Source organism: Mustela nivalis, assembly GCF_964662115.1.
Source record: "Mustela nivalis genome assembly, chromosome: 6".
NCBI classification, from domain to species: domain Eukaryota; kingdom Metazoa; phylum Chordata; class Mammalia; order Carnivora; family Mustelidae; genus Mustela; species Mustela nivalis.
Genome location: NC_139025.1, coordinates 117217653 through 117238078, shown reverse-complemented (window position 1 = coordinate 117238078; position 20426 = coordinate 117217653). Strand labels below are relative to the sequence as shown.

Here is a 20426-nt window from a genome sequence, read left to right as displayed (position 1 = left end):
ACCAGCTACACTGTGTCCCAATAATTCCTATTATTTCTAGAGACTGTCTCTGCACGTTTTGTTTTCTTCCAACTAGAATGCTTGTGTCCTTCTGGAAAATTCCTACTCATCCTTCAAGGCACACCTCTAAAAAGGTTAAAAAAATCCATATATTGTCCTAGAGATAGTTTGAATTCCATAGCACTCTGTAGATATGTCCTGGAATGTATAGAATTATATGACAATGATTATTTATAATCTGTCTCCATATTTAAATGACTGTAAACTGCTCAGAATAGGGTCTTTATCTCTCTAAATTGTGTCTCCTCTACAGCTACCATACTGCTTAGCACAGAGTAGGTCCTCAGCAAATACTTTTGAATGTTTGCTTGACTACTTGACTGCCTGCCTGAAAGAGTTCTACTGTTCAGTAGACTTGAAGGGAATACTATTGCTGCTAGTTATGGCAGCTTGCCAGAGAGGCCAGGAGTCCCTCAACTAGAACATTACACACTTGAATAGTCCCTCTTTCTTTCCACCCCCCAAGAGTTGTGTCTGTTGGGGGTGAAGGTTGTAGAATGTATATTTAGAAAATTATATATTTATTGGTATTTTTCTGTTGACATTAATTTTTAAATTATTAAAAATATGAAAATAACTGTATAAGAGGATGGGATCAGGGGCGCCTGGGTGGCTCAGTGGATTAAGCCGCTGCCTTCAGCTCAGGTCATGATCTCAGTGTCCTGGGATCGAGCCCCACATCGTGGTCTCTGCTCAGCGGTGAGCCTTCTTCCCCTTCTCTCTCTGCCTAACTCTCTGCCTACTTGTGATCTCTCTCTGTCAAATAAACAAATAAAATCTTTAAAAAAAAATACATTTCCAGTAATACCAAGTAATGTTTAAAAAAAAAAAAAAGAGGATGGGATCATGGATAACATTTTCCCTTTTTTTGCAAATTTCCGTTATTACTTTGTTTTAAAATAAGACCGAAGCAGAAATTTTTCTTAAAACTTTTCCCTTCCCAGATGCAGTAAAATCCTATTTACAAAAGCACTGGCTCCAGGTGCCTGGGCGGCTCAGGCAGTTAAGCATTGGACTCTTGGTTTTGGTTCAGGTCATGATCTCCTGGGTTGTGAGATTCCCTGCCCCCTTCCACCCCCTTTGGTGATGGGCTCCATGCTTAGCAGGGAGTCTACTTGAAGAGTCTCTCCCTCTGCCCCACCCCCAACTTGGGTGTGCTCTCTCTAAAATAAATAAAAAAGTTTTATTTATTTTAAAGATTTTATTTATTTATTTGACACAGAGAGAGAGAGAGAGAGACAGCAAGAGAGGGAATACAAGCAGGGAGAGTGGGAGAGGGAGAAGTAGGGAGCCCAACTGGGTGTGGGGAGTCTAGATTCCAGGACTCTGGGATCATGACCTGATCTTCAGGCGGATGCGTAAAAACTGAGCCACCCAGACGCCTCTAGGTAAATAAATTTTGGAAGAAAGCATTAGCTCAGAGTGAACTTATCTTGATGAGCTCTGAGTAATAATATATAGAATTGAATCAGTATATCGTATGCCTGAAACTAACCTAACACTATGTTAATTATACTGGAATTAAAATTTAGAAAAAGGAAGGCATTGGCTCTTCTAAAATTACATTTTCTTGTAATTTTACGATCACTGGGTTGCTTAGTTGTTCGAGCTTCTGCCCTCAGTTTGGGTCATGATCTCTCGGTCCTTGGATCCAGCCTCAAGTTGGGCTTCCTGCTCAGCGGGGAGTCTGCTTCTTTTTCTCTCTGTCCCTCCATCCCCCCACCCCCTGTACAAGTGGTGGGAGAGCAGGGAGCTCCATGTGGGCTGGATCCCAAAACACTACTCAAGCTGAAGGGCAGACACTTAACTGACTGAGCTACCCAGGTGCCCCAAAATTAGATTTTAAGGGAAAGCAAATCTTTCCTGGTAAAGTGAAGATATTTGAGATAATAAGTAAATATTAATTGAAAGGAACTTGGTTTATTTCCATATTTGGCACAATAACGAAGGACTAATGGAAAGATTATAGTTTTCAGTTTAGAAATGGAACAAATATCACCTTGCTTCATGGTAGCAAGCTACTGTGTCTTAGCTCAGATTCTGTTTCCCAACAGATTGATATGAATTAGAGTTTATGTTTAACAATAAACAACAGTCGTGGGGCGCCTGGTTGGCTCAGTCAGTTAAGTGTCGTGTCTGCCCTTTAGCTCAGGTCATGATTCCAGTTGAGCCCCACATTGGGCTCCCTTTTTAGTGGGGAGCCTGCTTCTCTCCCTCTTCCTCTGCCTGCCACTCCCCCTGCTCCTGTGCACATGCTCGCTCGCTCTCTCTTTTTCTCTCTCTCTCCCTGTCAAATAAATGAAATATTTAAAGAAAAAACAAAATACAACTGTTTGCAATGAAGGAAAGATAGGAAAACAGGCATAAGATAAAGATAGTTCAAAATGCGTCTGTCACTGATCCTAATGAGAAAAAAGCGTATTTGATGAAATACAGAGATAACATCAAAAACATGTTGGAGGGGTGCCCGGGTGGCTCAGCTGGTTAAGTGGCTGCCTTCGGCTCAGGTCATGATTCCAGGGTTCTGGGATCGAGCCCTGCATCGGGCTCCCTGCTCAGCAGAGAGCCTGCTTCTCTCTCTCCCCCTCCCTGCCATTCTGCTTACTTGTGCTCTCTCTCTAGCTCTCTGTCAAATAAATAAATAAAATATTAAAAACAAACAAACAAACAAAAAACATGTTGGAGGTAACAGGCAGTCGCAGAGTCTTCTATTGAATCACTGTCCTTATTCAGGTATTCAGTGCAGGGTAGCTGTGTTTTTTCCATGGCATGTATCCTGCACTAAGTTGTTCCTTTATTTTAACAAGAAATAGCCTCTAGTCAGTTTAATGCTTGGGATGGTAGTGTTAATCTCCAGAGCTGCCAGTGGAGTCTGAAAGTAGGGACAAAAGGATTTAGAGATGGGGGCAGGGGGTGGGGGGTGGGGTGGGATGGTGGTGGTGCTGGTATAAGTAAGTACTTCCCGACCCAGCTTCTTCTGTATTGTGCAGATGTGAATGAGAAGAAGTTGTTCCTTTAGAGACTTTGTCTTGCAGTTGAATACACATTGGAGGTTTCAAATTTAAATTTCTGCTTTTGGATAAAGTGGATTAGAGAGATTGAATTGGTAAAGGCTAAAGAGAAACAGATCACTTGAATCTGCAGAACTCCTGACTATTGAAGTAAATTTTAATGTAAAATGACTGTAGTAAAGAAAAAGAGAATGAGCATCCATTCAGATACTGTGGTATCTACTACTTGCCAGATACTGTGGTGCTTTTCTATCTGTTTTCTTATCCATGCCTTATCTTTACAGATGAGGACATTGAGGCTCAGAGAGGTTAAGATACTTAACAAATATCACACAGCGATGAATGAGAGGATGGGTTCTTTCTTTCTTTTTTTTTTTTTTTTAAAGATTTTATTTATTTATTTGACAGAGAGAGATTACAAGTAGGCAGAGAGAGAGAGAGAGGGAAGCAGGCTCCCCGCCGAGCAGAGAGCCCGATGCGGGACTCGATCCCAGGACCCTGAGATCATGACCTGAGCCGAAGGCAGCGGCTCAACCCACTGAGCCACCCAGGCGCCCAGGATGGGTTCTTTCTGACTCCCAAACCCACTAGACTAGTAGATTTATTCTTTTGGTGGTTCTGTGGCTGATATCTCAGGAGGCAGAAGTTTTCTGTTTCTTTCAAATTAGGTTATTTATAGGTCTGGCTCTTCATTCTCTACCCTTTGCGTTGGAACACGGGATTTAAGATGCTGTGGAACCGAGCATGCCAACACCTTTTTCTTGATCTTTTAGTTGGCTAGTCCTTTGTCTAGAGCTCATCTCAAAATCATAATCTCATGCTCTTAGAAATTTGAGTTAACATGAAGACTTTTGATTTTGTTCTTTCCAGTAACATATTTAGTGGTTAGTGTCTAGGGTACAGTCCACTTAATTGACCAATATCTCAGCCATTTTATAGCATGTTCTCAAGAATCTTTTTATCCTCATGGCTGTAGTCAAAAAACTTGTTTTTATCTATTTAAACATCATTATGGGAATAGTATGTAATTATAGTAAGCTTTTGACAATGCTGAAACAAATCTTTTTTTTTTTTTAATTTTTTAAAGATTTTACTTATTTAATTCGACAGAGAGAGAGAGAAGGAACAAAAGCAGGGGGAGCAGGAGAGGGAGAAGCAGACCTCCCGCCAAGCTGGGAGCGGGATACGGGGCTTGATCGCAGGACCTTGGGATCATGATCCAAGCTGAAGGCAGACGCTTAACCGATTGAGCCACGCAGGTGCCCAATGCTGAAACAAATCTTACCTGTACCTGAAAAGTGGGTTGAAGAAGGTTGTAAGTGGTAATGTTAGTTTTTCTGTACTTTAGTTCAGACCTTTTTCCCAAAAGAAGACCAAAGCTGTTTGAACTGTGACCATGCCTTAGCTGCCAGGTGTTAACAACTTACTGTTAACTCATAAACCTAGATAGATTCAAACCATTGACCTTGAGTTAAAGTATTTTATAAGTTGTGACTCATCTTTTGGCTAACTCTGTTCACCAGGAAATAACACAATATTAATTTCAGGAATTTCGATTATCCCTTATGAAGAGTGTGTTGCTCATTAAAATTGCTGGGACTTGTTTCTCTGGTACCAACAGGACCACAAATTGGTCTATACTTAGTGGTTGTGCTGAATTCATGTGTAAACAGAGGAGGCAATCTTATTAACTTTCTAGAGAAAGGCTGTTGAAGCTGAGGCCATCTTTTCTGACTTCTTTAAGAGGTTTGTCTCTTCCTCAAGAGGGCTAGGGATACAGGATGGTGAATCTGAGGCTGAACATAACAGATGCTGTGTGTGTATATGTTCATTTGTAAATATCACATCACTGTTTATAGTACACTGGACTCTCTTCATGCAAGGCCTAGTCAGGCCAAATCAGGAGGAATTGTTCCCGTGCTTAAAGCCAAGAATAACATCCTGACCAGCAGGGGACAGAGGTCAGCTCAAGGCAACAGCCCTTGGGAGCTACAGGACATTAAGAACTTTGAAAGAGCTGAGTTTAATAAGGAGGAAGACAATATGTACCTACTTTGAAGGAAGTGTGTGAAATCTGCAAGTCTCTTTGAGGCATGGCTAATTTATGAAAAATGAAAAATCATCTTAGTAATTGGATGTGTTAAGAGTTCATATCACCCCCCCAGTTATTTAACTATATTTCCCCCTCCTAACTGCATATTGATTTGTCTTTATTATTTTTACTAGAAAGGGGGAAAAGTTATATTCTGCTCTTACTTGGTGTTTTATTCTATAGGCAGCTTCAGCCAGGTCCAGGAGAGGACCAGATTTAAAGATGATATGTTAATTAAAAAACAAATAACTCTTTATAGAATCTCCTGGGGACCTTCTGGGCTGGCTGAAGTTTTGTTTCTGGGATCTTTCTGTGCCCACTTCTCTTCTCTTCCCTTCCATCTTTCCTCATTCTGATGCTGGCCACTCACCCCATAGAGGCAACTCAAACTGTTTTCTGGTGGAGCATTCTAAGTTTGTCTTCTCTGGGACTCATTGCTCTGGTCAGACTTAAACTGGTTCTGGGCCAAAGTGATCATCTTAAAGCTTTTCTTCATGACCTTTATTTCTTGGCTTTTTTTATGCGCTTGCCTGATCAGATTTGCTGGTTCTCTCCTTTTCCAGAGGTGTAAGTTATATTTCCTCAGTTGGAAGGTTCTAAAGCTCAGGTGCAGATAGGCCTCTTAGATTTTACTATGGTTTATAAAGTATCTTTTTTCTTTCCTAGAAATTGGGGAATAATCAGGTGCTCTCTTATAAGGTATTCCTGGGACTCTAATTTGCTAGTTGTTTAAATACTACTACATAGCAATTTGAATTGTATTTGCAATTTGAATTGTATCTGCTGCCAAGATTCTGAAGTAGGTCAGTTGCTTGTTACTCTCTCTCCCCTTGTCTTTCTCTCTTTCTCCTTCTTTCCTCCCTCTCTCCCTTCCTTCCTTATTTAAGATTTTATTTATTCATTTGAGAGAGAGAGCATGAGTGGTGGGAGAGTGGCAAAGGGAGAGGGAGCAGCAGACTCCCCACTGAGCAGGGTACCTGACCTGGGCCTCCATTCCAGGACCTGAGATGAAGGCAGATGCTTAACCAAGTGAGCCACGCAGGTATCCCTCCCCTTGTTCTTCAATTGAAAAATTAGACATGAAGAGAGAATTACCTTGTTCATGGCCACACAGTAGGTTGGTATCACACCGTTTTTTTTTTTTTAAGATATATATATATTTTTTTATGACAGAGAAAGAGCTAGGAGCGAGGGAGAGGCAGGCTCCCCGCTGAGCAGGGAGCCCATATGTGGCTCAATCCCAGGACGCTGGGATCATGACCTGAACCAAAGGCAGATGTTTAATGACTGAACCACCCAGGTGCCCCAGTATCACACCTTTTTAAAGCAAACCTTATTTTTGCATTTCTTGTATTTCTTAGCACAGATATTAAAAAGTAGTTAATAAATATGTAATAGCTTAATAAATACATCTTTTTTAAAAAAGATTTTATTTATTTATTTGAGGTCATAAGTAGGCAGAGAGGCAGGCAGAGAGAGAGGGGGAAGCAGGCTCCCTGCTGAGCAGAGAGCCCAATGTGGGACTCAATCCCAGGACCCCGAAATCATGACCTGAGCCGAAGGCAGAGGCTTAACCCACTGAGCCACCTAGGTGCCCCTAATAAATATATCTTAATTGGGGCGCCTGGGTGGCTCAGTCAGTTAAGCGGCTGCCTTCAGCCCAGGTCATGGTCCCAGGGTCCTGGAATCAACCCCGCATTGGCCTTCCTGCCCAGCAGGAGTCTGCTTCTCTCTTTCTCTCTCTCTGCTTGCCATCCCCCCTGCTTGTTCTCTCTCTCTCCTTTCTCACTCTCTGTCAAATAAATAAAATCTTAAAAAAATAATAAAATAAATACATCTTGGGGCGCCTGGGTGGCTCAGTGGGTTAAGCCTCTGCCTTCAGCTCAGGTCATGATCCCGGAGTCCTGGGATCGAGTCCCTCAGTCTCTGCTCAATGGGGGGCCTGCTTCCCTCTCTCTCTCTCTCTGTGTCTGCCTCTCTGCCTACTTATGATCTCTCTCTGTCAAGTGAATAAAATCTTTAAAAAAATAAAATAAAATAAATACATCTTAATGGGGCACCTGGGTGGCTCACCCAGTTAAGCATCTGCCTTTGGCTCATGTCATAATCCTGGGCTCCTGGGATAGAGCCCCTGCATCACATTGGGCTTCCTGTTTAACCAGGAACCTGCTTCTCCCTCTCCTTCAGGCTGCCATTTCCCCTGCTTATGTTCACTTTCTCTGTCAAATAAATAAGTACAGTCTTTATACATACATCTTAACTCTGGGTTGATTGGTTGATCAATTAAGTTTCAGAATTCTCATCAAGTTGGTCACATTTTGGACCAACATGTGAGAAAAGTTTCTGTGTGGAAGGGACCAGATAGCCATGCAGAAAGTGTTTAGCGATTGAGAATATACATGCAAAAAATCCCAATGTATGGGCGCCTGGGTGGCTCAGTGGGTTAAAGCCTCTGCCTTCAGCTCAGGTCATGATCCTAGGGTCCTGGGATCGAGCCCTGCATCGGGCTCTCTGCTTGGCAGGGAGCCTGGTTCCCTTCCTCTCTCTCTGCCTGCGTCTCTGCCTACTTGTGATCTCTGTCTGTCAAATAAATAAATAAATAAATAATCTTAAAAAAAAAAAAAAAAAAAAAGAAATCCCAATGTAGTGGTGCTTGGCTGGCTCAGTCCGTGAAGTGTGTAACTTTTGGTCCTGGGGTTATGAGTTTGAGCTCCACATTGGGTGTAAAGATTACTTAAAAAAATAAAAAGTCTTAAGAAAGAAATCCTGATGTAAATCCTATTCAAAAACTGAAGAAACAGAAGAGTAGTTTGGCTAGAGCAGAAACTGGTTATAAATGTAAAGAGAAATAGTTGAAAGGGGGTAGAAGAGAGATAGAGTTAATCAAGAGATAGGGACAATTCTAAAAACAGGCATCTTGCCAGCTTGGGATCAGACAGTGAAAATGAAAATTTCCTACTCCTCCCCACCAATATGAGGTCCTCCACCCTTCCCCCAGCAACCACTATCCAGAGGGGCTATTAGTGACTCTGGGCACTAGTGTCTGGTTTTTGGGCTGCCACGGGGAAACATGAAGAGGTCCTGTGGGGTCAGTCAGCGCAAAGAACAGTTGGCCTTTTGATTTGTTAAATTCTTAATAGCTTTGCTGCTCTCAAGTAGTATTGCTAATTCCAAAGCCAAAACCATTTTCTTAGGGTTTTTCTGTATGAAGTTGGCTTGTTGGGACCCCAAACAGCACCTGTGGTTGCTGTACTATCGTGCACCTTATGCAATATCCCTTCTAGGGGCCCATCTACCTTTTATCTTAAAAAAGAAAAAAGGAAAAAGACAACAACAAACAAAAAAAACAAAAAAAAAAACAGACTGCAGGGTTTTTTGCTTTGGGGCCAGTAATTTGCATTCCATTTGGGTGCCTTGGTCTCCCCCTTCATTTTTTTCTTCATGCATCCCTGTGTTAAGCCCTGCTGTCTCAACCTGGCTCTGGCTTCTGGCTTCATTTCATAGTATGAATTTTAACTATTTCTGCTTTCAGACCGGTTTTCCAGCTTTTATCTTTCCTTGCTCCCTATAGGAAACATTGGGTTCAGACTTGCTTGAGGAAGGGATGATATTTTTTTCTTGCTTGTTTGTTGTTTCCATAAATATGTTCCCTAATAACTAAATTTTCTTTATTTTCTTTGTCAAACAGGCAACCAAGCAGTTTCTTGAAGAGATTAACAAGTGGACAGTTCAGTACAATGTTTCCCCCCTCTCTTGGAATGTGGCTGTCAAGTTCCTCATGGCCCGGAAGTTTGATGTGCTACGTGCCATAGAGTTGTTCCACTCCTACAGAGTACGTAGCTTGGGGGGAGGTACCGGCACTGTGGCAGTTGGGCTCTCTGTGTTGCTGTTTACTGTGCCACATATTCCACGAAGTGGTTCTCTGAGTCTTTTCCCCACTCTCATAAAAAAAAAGCAGATCAGTATCTAGGCGCCCTACCTTGAAGTCAGAAAATCCTAAAGAGCTATAGAATCTCTCTAAATTGAAAAAGGAGGATAAAGTGTGCCAGGATTAGTTCAAGACTAAAAGCTCACTTATGTCTATCTTGTGGGTCATCTCCTACAATATTAACTCATTTTTTCAACAGATGTTTATTATATATGTACTATGTTCCAGGTGCAGAGATTTTTTTTTTTTAAGATTTTATTTATTTATTTGACAGAGATCACAAGTAGGCAGAGAGGCAGGCAGAGAGAGAGAAGAGGAAGCAGGCTCCCCGCTGAGCAGAGAGCCTGAGGTAGGGCTCTATCCCAGGATCTGGGATCATGACCTGAGCCAAAGGCAGAGGCTTTAACCCACTGAGCCACTCAGGTGCCCCCAGAGATTATTATTTAGAAAGAAAAAGTAGGGGCGCCTGGGTGGCTCAGTGGGTTAAAGCCTCTGCCTTCGGCTCAGGTCATGATCCCAGGGTCCTGGGATCGAGCCCCGCATCAGGCTCTCTGCTCCGCAGGGAGCCTGCTTCCTCTCTCTCTGCCTGCCTCTCTGCCTACTTGTAATCTCTGCCTGTCAAATAAATAAATAAAATCTTTAAAAGAAAAAAAAAAAGAAAGAAAGAAAAAGTAGACAGACAGTTATAGAAAGTTATGATAGGGCACTACTTGGTTGTGCGGATGCACATTTACGTGCACATTTACTTAGAAGGATCATAGAAGCCTTCTTGAAGGAATTTATTTCTAAATTAAGATCTGAAGAATGGAGTAAGAATTGGACAGATAGGGGAATATAGCAGAGAGAATAGCAAGTTAGATTCCTAGTTGACAGTAGAGAAATTGAGCTGAGCAGAAATGCTCACTGGGAGAGGGGACATGTCAAGAGATTGAGCAGTGAAAGTAAACAAGACCAGATCATAGAGTATCTGTTTTTTTTTTTGTTTTGTTTTGTTTTGTTTTTAAGGGCAGAGAAATTCAATGAAGGTTAAATACAGCAGAATAAGTTGATCAGATTTGCATTCTATTTTCTCAGTGTGCTTTAGAGAATGGATCAGAAGGGCTGTACTGGAAACAGACCAATAGAAGGCCATTGTATTTACAGGGTACAGGGAGCGAAATAATTTTGGTGTCATTAAGTGTAGTGTCAGTGGAGATAGAGGAAAAAATGGGCAGATCCTAGAAATGAAATTGGTAAAACATGATTGCTTAAACTGATGTATAAGGAAAGAAGAGTCAGGTGTCCCAGGTCTTTAACTTGGGTGGTAGTAGCATTCACTAATTTTAGCGGGCACTGAAATAGTGCAGGTGTGTGGGGAGGCAGGGTCATGAGTTCAGTTTGATTATGTTACGTCTGAAGTGTCCTTGGTATACCCAAATAGACTTGTTCTCCAAGAACTTGAAATGGGATTCAGAAAAGAAATCTGGACCAGAAGTAGAGATTTTGAGTGACCAAAGTAGAGCTGAATATTGGAGCCATGAGAAAAAGTGAGGTCATTCTAGGAAAATGTAAGGAGAAGATATGTAGGGCTGAATGTCACCTCAGACTCTTTGCTATCTTTGGTTCAGTATTATCTTAAAAGTTGAACTTGAGTGCTTTAGGTAAGGCATGTACTTTTCTGTAATCCTAGTACAAATACTGTCTTCACTTGCTGCCCTGCCTCTGAAGGCATTTGAATTTGATTTTAGGGATGGATTGGGCAAAAATATAAACAAAGACCTAGTGTGTTCCATTCACCAATGTGTTCCTTGCACTTAGCTCAGTGCCTGGCACATAATAATTCTACAGATATTTGCAGAATAAATGAATGAGCCAGTGAATGAACTGAGTGAGTAAATGAATGCAAGTGAACAAAAAACCCCATAAGGGTGGGTAGCCACCTAGGTGGCTCAGTGGGTTAAGTGTCCAACTCAGGTCATGATCTCAGGCCCCGTGTCACTCCCTGTCCCTCCCCCGTCACTCTCTTAAAAAAAAAAAAGGAGACTTAGCAGCAGTAGTTGAAGAAATAGGAGAACTGAGAGAGTATTTTCTGTCTCTGATAGAGACTGTCTCAGGGGAAAGGGAAGGTGAATGGTCAACCTTGTCATGTAAAAGGACAGCTGAAATGCCTGCTAGGTTCTCTGACAGGAAGAAAGGTCCTGGTCATGGAGCGGCAGCTCTCGGTACGGTAGTTAGAATGGGGACAATGGGAATGTAGCAGACTGAGTATAAGGAAACTGAGGATGAGCTTAAAGAATCTTGCTGTGGAGATAAGAAAAATGAGGTCATGGTAGGTCTTGTTGGAGAACCTATTGAGGGGACTGATGGTGAGGATGTGTGACGATGTCTGTTTCCAGACATTTTTGGGGTGCATATTTAATATCTTGCTGCATTATCACTGCTGATGTATGTTTAAGAACTTTTTTTTTTTTTTTTAAAGATTTTATTTATTTATTTGACAGAGAGAAATCACAAGTAGATAGAGAGGCAGGCAGAGAGAGAGAGGGAAGCAGGCTCCCTGCTGAGCAGAGAGCCCAATGCGGGACTCGATCCCAGGACCCCGAGATCATGACCTGAGCCGAAGGCAGCGGCTTAACCTACTGAGCCACCCAGGCGCCCCTGTTTAAGAACTTTTAATGTATGTTTAAGAACTACACTCTAACAATATATTTTAGTTGGTCTTTGGGGTTAGGATCAGCACTTATTTATTTATTTATTTATTTATTTTTTAAAAAATATTTTCTTTATTTCTTTGACAGAGATCACAGTTGGCAGAGAGGCAGGCAGGGGGTGAGAGCGGTAAGGAAGCAGGCTCCCTGCTGAGCAGAGAGCCCAATGTGGGGTTCGATCCCAGGACTCTGGGATCATGACCTGAGCCGAAGGCAGAGGCTTAACCCACTGAGCCACCCAGGCGCCCCAGCACTGGCACTAATTTAAAGGAAAATATCATACATAAGAGGCTGATAAGGTGGCATTGGAGGAAAATTCAGATAGCACTCAGTTGGCCTAAAGGGTGTTACAAAGGAATTTGTGAGTCAATTAGTTGACTTCTTAAAGTCCCTTATCTCTGAGTTTTGATGTTTACATAAAGCTCTCCTGGATATACAGTATTTTCATATTAATTTATCTTGCTGTGCTTTATTCTTAGGAAACACGAAGGAAGGAAGGCATTGTGAAGCTGAAACCTCATGAGGAACCTCTCCGTTCTGAGATCCTTAGTGGGAAATTCACCATCTTAGTGAGTCTTTATGAACCCTTTTTGTAGTGTCTCAGTACTTCCTTTTGTAGCCATTGTCCTCTTTGGATTTTGTTCCTAGATAACTTTTCCTGAGTCTGAAAGTCTCAACATTTAGGAGCAAACATGAAACAGCTATGCAGTTTGCACAAAATAATCCTAGTGATAAGTGAAATTATTGAGAATCATTTATACAGTAGGTCAAGCAGAGTTTCTTCATTGGTCCATTACAGTTAGTTGAGGTCTTTGGGTGGGTACACAGTGGTTCAGAGGCCCATCCTTACTGGATTTTAGCTTTCTCCACCTAGAGATTACAGCCTTTTGAATAAGTATACAATGGTACTTTTAAGGCAGAGCATGGAAACCATGGTTGTATTCTGTGGTTTTCCCCTGATATGTATTTCTTTTGCTATCCTGTTGGAGAAATTAGCAAGGCAGCCAATGTAGACCATCCTTTAATCTCTCTGCCATTGACAAATTAAGGGAATATAGTTTTTCCCTATCACACAAATAAGATCCAGGGACTGCTCAGAATCAGGTATGGGATGAGATAAATATTCTTCTCTTCCTGGGGTAACTGATGCAAGTCTGAGAAGTATTGCCAGCATCTCTTCTTTTCATAAGAAATTTTTGACTAGGATATAAGAAGCCTAAGTGATTGTGGTGATTTTCTATTTAGTTTCTAAATATTTCTCATTTTATTTGCTTCTAGAATGTTCGGGACCCAACAGGAGCCTCCATTGCCCTCTTCACTGCCAGATTGCATCACCCCCACAAGTCAGTCCAACATGTGGTACTTCAGGCTCTGTTTTACTTGCTAGACAGAGCTGTGGATAGGTGAGCATGAAGATTATCTTTTAGTTGATCCATATCCAGATGGGGCAGTGATAGTCCTTGACTAAGTTGATTAACTCAATAGTACCTTCACTGTGCTCCTAGAATGTGCCCTGGAAAGTGCTGTAAATGGAAAACATTCCATGTCCTTAAGGGCATGGCATCTTTCCAGGTACTATCCAGATCGAGGGTATTCTTTGTATTTTTACCTGCTTGGCTCTATTTTAGGATTATAAAAGCTGAGAAAGCCAACTAACTAGTTATCCTCATTGTGAGAATTACTGAGAGAATGTGAAGGGGAAATGACTTGTGTTGACCTGCTGCTCATTTGCTCTGAATATTGATTTTCTTTTCTTTCTTTCTTTTTTTTTTTTTTGAATATTGATTTTCAAAACAATCTGGGGCCTCACTTTCCTTGTAAAACAGGAATAATGCCATTTAGCTCAGGATTTTGAGAATCAGCATTCAGGAGAGAAGAGTCCAAAAGTACAAAGTTAAGCAAAATCATCTTTATGAACAGGTTCAGGAGCAAAAAGAATCAGCTTGGGTCATTTCTTCTTCCCTTTCCAAGGTAATTGGTAATTTGACTATTTTAGGCAAAGAAACTGAAGCCCCAAGAAGTTACGTGACTCATTTACAGTCATCACATCTCATGGCAGTCAGGTTAGGGCTAGGATCCTAGTTTCTTTGCTCTTGGCCAGAGCTAATTGTACCCTACTATGTTGTCCTTTTGCTTTACTTCTTTTTTTCCCTGGTGAATGCCATTTGCAGTTTGTTGTTGTGCTGGATGTCATTGGCTAATCCTCTGGGCTAGAAGTGATGTATTGAGGGCTGAAACCCAAGATAGTAAAGACATCTATGCACAACTCCAGTCACACCGTGGACTTAGAGGATGCGGACAGCCAAATGGCTGTCTAAAGTGGGCCTCTCTGATTCACTTGTTACTGCCTTGTTAATGTTACTTCCATAGTATTTAGCTTCTGCTTTTGTGCTAACCATTCTGAAAAAGAGAAGTTTACTAAGGTAAGGAGAGAGGACCAGTGGTTTCAGAGTCACTGTACTGCCCAATCAGAAGTGTGAAATTTCTGAATTCTTTCCTGTGATTGGTCTTCAGGTGTAATTTCCAGAACATAGGTTCCTTTGAAATGCTTTAGTTCAGGAGAAATAAATGAAAGACTCCTTTATCAGAAATTTCACTGGCCTTCCTTCATGGGCAGCTTACAGTCAGAGTACTCCTGTAGGTATGGCAGTGGCCAAAGTTTGCTCTTCCCAATCCGCGTGATCCCACAGGAAGACCACACAGGTAAACATACTTTAAACTGTTTTCATTATGTCCACCCTCTTCTTAAAAACGCTTAGTGGGGCGCCTGGGTGGCTCAGTGGGTTAAAGCCTCTGCCTTCGGCTCAGGTCATGATCCCAGAGTCCTGGGATCGAGCCCCACATCGGGCTCTCTGCTCAGCAGGGAGCCTGCTTCCTCCTCTCTCTCTCTGCCTGCCTCTCTGCCTACTTGTGATCTCTGTGTGTCAAATAAATAAAATAAAAATCTTTAAAAAAAAAAATGCTTAGTGACTCCTCATTATTCAGAAGGTGCATATAAGATAGATAAACGTGAAACATTTTCTCCAAGCAAAATATTCTCACTAGTGAGTAGAAATTCTTTTTTTCCTATGTTAACTTTCACTGAGAACATGAGTAGCTGGGAAGGGGCAGAGGGAGAAGCACACTCCCCGCTGAGCAGGGAGCCCAACACAGGGCTCCATCTTAGAACCTTGAGATCATGACCTGAGCCAAAGGCAGATGCTTAACTGACTAAGCCACCCAGGTGCCCCAACCTGATTATTGGTTATTAATAATACCAATTATTTTGTATTGAATTTTATACAGGTTTATGATATAATTTATCTTATACTATTGTTTTCTATGTTTACCACTAGATTGTAAGCTTTTTAAGGGCAGGGAACCTTCTTTTTCATATTATATAATAGAAAATCCTCAGATCTCTGTGGGTGGCATGGAAATGGTATCATAAACTTCCACACATCATCTGTCTTCAGAGTGATCTATAATGAATCTTGTTTCATTGATAGCCTTTCACCATCCCCTACTCTCAATTATTTTGAAACAAATGTCAGGGACTGTGGTTTAAACATCTTGGTGTTCCCAGGTAGCATCCAGCTCAGGAAATCAAACTCAGTAGGAAAACAATTATTCCTGGTAAGGAATTAGCTGTCATTGTAAACCTCATATGCTGTACCCAGAAAAACAAAGATCCTACCACATTTGTATTTATTTCATGTGCCTTTACAGGATGAGCAATTTTTAGGAATATAGAATCTGCATCATTACTAACCGTAGCCTCTTTTTATTAAATTCTGTTTCCCTTGGCACTGATTTCTCTTTGTTTCAGTCCTCTGCCATAGGCTGGTGCTGTGAGGGGAAAATATATAGTTCTTTGAATTTGGCCCTTGATGACCTTGTGAAGAAATGGGAAGCTTCTAGACCTGGATAGTCTACTCAGTAATTGTACTACTCTTGTAACATCATCTTTGATCTTGGTGAATCAGTGTCTCTCTGGAATCATGAAAAAAGGAGTCAATATTTAGTATTAACTATAATCTGTCGAGACCATCTGAAACTCAGACACTGATGGAAAACTTGCGTGTATCCTAGAATTAGAGATTTTTAAAATTGCTACTTCATGGGTGGGTACTTCCTCCATGCCAAAAATTTAGGATACAAAATAACATTGAGATCTCTGATTTCAGGATTCTTTTGTGCCAAAAAATTTTCTAATTTTTAGTAGGTAGGAAAGCTATTGCTATCATCTGTGAGTAATCCAAATGAAAAATTTATTCGTAATGATCTTTTAGGCTGCAGATTGAAATAGGTAAGGATCTGTCTTGGTGGAAGAGTACAACTTTGTGAAGTCTTTAGGTAGTAAGGAGATTCAATTGAGGAATACTTTTTTTTTTTTAAGATTTTATTTATTTATTTGACAGAGAGAGAGACACAGCAAGAGAGGAAACATAAGCAGGGGGAGTGGGAGAAGGAGAAGCAGGCTTCCTGCTGAGCAGAGAGTCCGATGTGGGCTTGATCCCAGGACCCTGAGATCATGACCTGAGCCAAAGGCATATGCCTAATGACTGAGTCACCCAGGCACCTTATGAGGAATACTTTTCATATCTTCACATGTTTTTTGTTTATTTTTGTTTTTAGAGAGAGCCCATGTGCATGCAGCTAGAGAGGGGGAGAGGGAGAGAGAATCTTAAGCAGGCTCGACACACAGCAGGGAGCTCAACACAAGGCTAGATCTCATGACTCTGAGATAAAACCTGAGCCAAAATCAAGAGTCAGGTGCTTAACCAACTGAGCCACCTAGGTGCCGCTCTTCACATGCACTTAACCTCAGTATGGTAATAAGCTCTTACTTTTCAGGATTCTTCTCCCCCCTCCCCCCTTTTTTTATTCATTTATTTGACAGAGAAAAGAGAGAACACAAGCAGAGGGAGCAACAGACAGAACGAGAGGCAGGCAGAGAGATAGGCAGGCCCCCCCATTTTGAGCAGGGAGCCTGATACGGGATTCCATCCCAGGACCCCGGCATCAGGACCCGAGCCTAAGACAGACGATTAACCGACTGAGCCAGCCAGGCTCCCTCTAGATGCTTTCCTAAGACCATGTATGGGTTTCTCTCTCTCCAAGTCCTACGAGTTATATTCACCGTTATTGAGCTTAGAATTTGTTTCATAGTTTACCACAGGTCTGAAGTATTTTCTTAGCAGTGGACTTCCAGTCCCACTGAATTCTATTCAGTAACCATTTATCATGAACCTATTTGCAAGGATTTTGCTAGGGACTGTTGGGAGTAATGAGATGAACAAAACACGTTTTTTTTTTTTTTTTTTTTTTTTAAAAAGATTTTATTTATTTATTTGACAGAGAGATCACAAGTAGGCAGAGAGGCAGGCATAGAGAGAGAGAGAGAGGAGGAAGCAGGCTCCCTGTTGAGCAGAGAGCCCGATGTGGGACTTGATCCCAGGACCCTGAGATCATGACCTGAGCCGAAGGCAGCGGCTTAACCCACTGAGCCACCCAGGCGCCCCACAAAACACGTTTTTGTTCCCAGGAGAGAATCAGATGGCTACACAGAGTTGAAGTGCTTTGGGGCACCTGGGGGGCTCAGTGGGTTAAGTGTCTGACTTCAGGTCAGATCATGATCTCTCTCTCCCTTTGCCTGTCCCTGCACTTGTATTCTTTCTGTCTCTGTCTCGCTCTCAAATAAATAAATAAATAAATAAAATTAAATCTTTAAAACAACAAAAACAAAACAAAGTTGAAATGCTTTAAGAACCACAAGGAAATCCCACAGGAAGGTTTATGGGGCTACAAGGGACTTAGGGATAGCAGTACATTTGATCATGGTTATCAGGGAGGTCTTAATGGAACAGGAAGCTTTTGAGTTGAAGATGAAATGTTAGGAAGTTTGGATAGGCAGATTCAGAAACCTGGGAGGAAACAGTTCACATTTTGATAACCTAGATGTTCTGGAATATTCTCAATCTAGGAGTTTGGCGCTTGATAAGTACGCATCAGTAAGCATAATTCCAGTTCCTACGCGTGGGTTTTTTTGGCCACACCTCTCATCAGTTCTCTGACACCAACTGTTTTACGGTCCAACTCAATTCTGACACTGCCTGATAGATCCCACAGGTTAAAGGTTCTCAATCCTATAAGACTAGTCCTGTCCGACCCCAACTCCCACACACGATGCCAGTAGCAAGTTCAGTTTGTCACCTGTACTTTTTATCAACAGGCTATATAGCTTGAAGTTTCCCTACTTGGGTAGGTGAAATTTACTACAGTGGCTCACAGAACTCAGAGAAACATTTTACTTACTAGGTTACCAATTTATTATAAAAGAATATAACTCAAAATAGCTAGATGGAAGGGATGCATAAGAAAAGGTATGGTGAAAGAGCCCTAGAGCTTCCATGCCTTTTCTGATAGGGCCCTCTTTCACTACCTCCATCTGAGAGCTCCAAACCCTATCCTTTTGGGCTTTTATGGATGCTTCATTACATGAGCATAATTGACCAAATCATTGGGCATTTGAGATTGAACTCAATCTCTAGTCCCTTTCTCTAGGGGAGAGGGGAGGGGAGGCCGTGTGGGGTGAAAGTACCAACCCTCTGTAATCACACGGTTGGTTCCCCTGGCAACCACCCTCTTCTCTTTCTGGGACCCAAGGGCATTGCAGTTGTTGTCTCATTAACATCACAAAAGACACCTTTGACTCTCTCTGCACTTAGGAAATTCCAAGAGTTTTAAAGGAGCGCAGTGCCACCAATCAGGTTGAAAACTAAATATATATATTTTTTTTATTGTAAAATCACAGTATCATAAGAAGTATAGCAGATACCAAAGATGAATCATATTTTTGTAAGACCAGTGTTGAGGGAGAGAGTTATTTTGGTCCCTCATGTGTCCCATAACTCTGTTTTTGTGCCCTAGGCTTTCAACCTCTCTCATCCATTTTATTACTTATAAATGTTTTTGTTCAATGGTTGGTTTACAGCTTTGAAACTCAGAGGAACGGACTGGTGTTTATCTATGACATGTGTGGTTCTAATTATACCAACTTTGAGCTGGATCTTGGCAAGAAAGTTCTCAACCTGCTGAAGGTAAGGCTGTGAGAAGGCCCCTCAAGTCTCCTTCCCTGGCCAGGATACTTTATTCTTTGGGAGACTTAGGAATGATGTAAACTTCAGACCTTATGTTCAGTGTAAAGGTCACCCGTAAATGATGACTAATATGTGCTTCCCCAGAATACAAAATGGTCTTAAAAGTGAAGTGGGAGGAATTAAAAAAGGAAATGCACAGGAACATTCTGAGTCATAAAGGAGTGTTGCCCCTTTCCTGGAGGTGTGTAGAATAAGAATTAATGAAGTCCTAGGTATGTCCAGTGTCTGCAAAATGTCACCTAACCAGTGACTTTCAGACTTTTTGTCTCAGTCTAGTCGGAAATAGGTTTTACATGTTTACATGTTGACTTCATACACAAAAGTATGTGTATACTAACCTATACACATACATGTGGAGGTCTATGTATAGATAAGTTCCTACACTCTTATCCCAAACTCCCAGAAGTCCAGAGGTCTTTTATAATCTTGTGAACTTTAAGAGATAATATAGTATATATACCACTTTATAATCAAACACATAAATATTTTTGCAATGAAACGTATTATTCATAATGAGTGGAGAAGAATAAAGGCTATGAATAGCCTATGGCATTTCAGGTCAGATCTTGCTGCTCCATGAATTTTTTTTTTTTTTAAGATTTTATTTATTTATTTGACACAGAGAGAGAGAGATCACAAGTAGGCAGAGAGACAGGTGGAGAGAGGGGGAAGCAGGCTCCCTGCTGAGCAGAGAGCCCTATGCGGGGTTTGATCTCAGGACCCTGAGATCATGCATGACCTGAGCTGAAGGCAGAGGCTTAACCCACTGAGCCACCCAGGCACCCCTGCTCCATAAATTCTTGCACTAAGCTTCAGAAGAAACTTCAGGTTTTCAGAGCTGTTTAGATTTCAGAGTCCCAGGATGAAGGGTGTAGATGTTTACACAAAACAAAAAAGCTTCACAAAACAAGCATTACCCCTTACTATGTTCACTTTGATTTTTCTGAACATTATTTTTAAAAAGTTAGTTGTAAGCTACCAAATCAATTTGAAGACCCATTGAAATGTGCCAACTTGCAATTTGAAAATCATTGATCTATGAGTCTATGCATGCTTTGTTCTAGGATCTAACTTGACATTGCTGTGGAAATAGATTTTTAGAAGTGCTGTTAGAGCTTTATAACAGTATACAAAGGAGGTATTATTATTTTGTGTTGTTTTCTGGTAGTTCATTGGTCACTCATTATATTACTAAAGTCACTATTATGGCATTTAGCTGTGATTCAGTTCTTTTTACTGATAAGGATGATATATGATTTTTTTTTTTCTTTACAAATATGGCATAGTAGTATGGCCAGTGATTATAACTTGCCATTTTTTACTTAACAGTTGTGTCTTTGTCATCCTTCTATGTCAGTACCTATAGCTATTACTCATTTCTTTTCTCTCTCACTTTTTTTTTTTTTTTTTTTTTTTTTAAGTAAGCTCTACACCCAGTGTGGAGCTTAAACTCCCAACCCTGAGATCAAGGGCTGCGTGCTCTAGCAACTGAGCGGGCTAGGCACC

General features: G+C 41.3%; 1 protein-coding gene across 1 annotated transcript in view; it reads left to right on the top strand.

Moving 5' to 3' along the window:
• The window catches only part of PTPN9 (protein tyrosine phosphatase non-receptor type 9), an 85223-nt gene that overhangs the window by 30191 nt on the left and 34606 nt on the right, over nt 1-20426 (top strand). Inside the window, exons 2-5 of the mRNA XM_082735856.1 lie at nt 8852-8995; nt 12258-12347; nt 13057-13181; nt 18755-18860. Coding sequence (XP_082591982.1) covers nt 8852-8995; nt 12258-12347; nt 13057-13181; nt 18755-18860 — 465 coding nt within the window. The remainder of the gene's footprint in view (nt 1-8851; nt 8996-12257; nt 12348-13056; nt 13182-18754; nt 18861-20426) is intronic.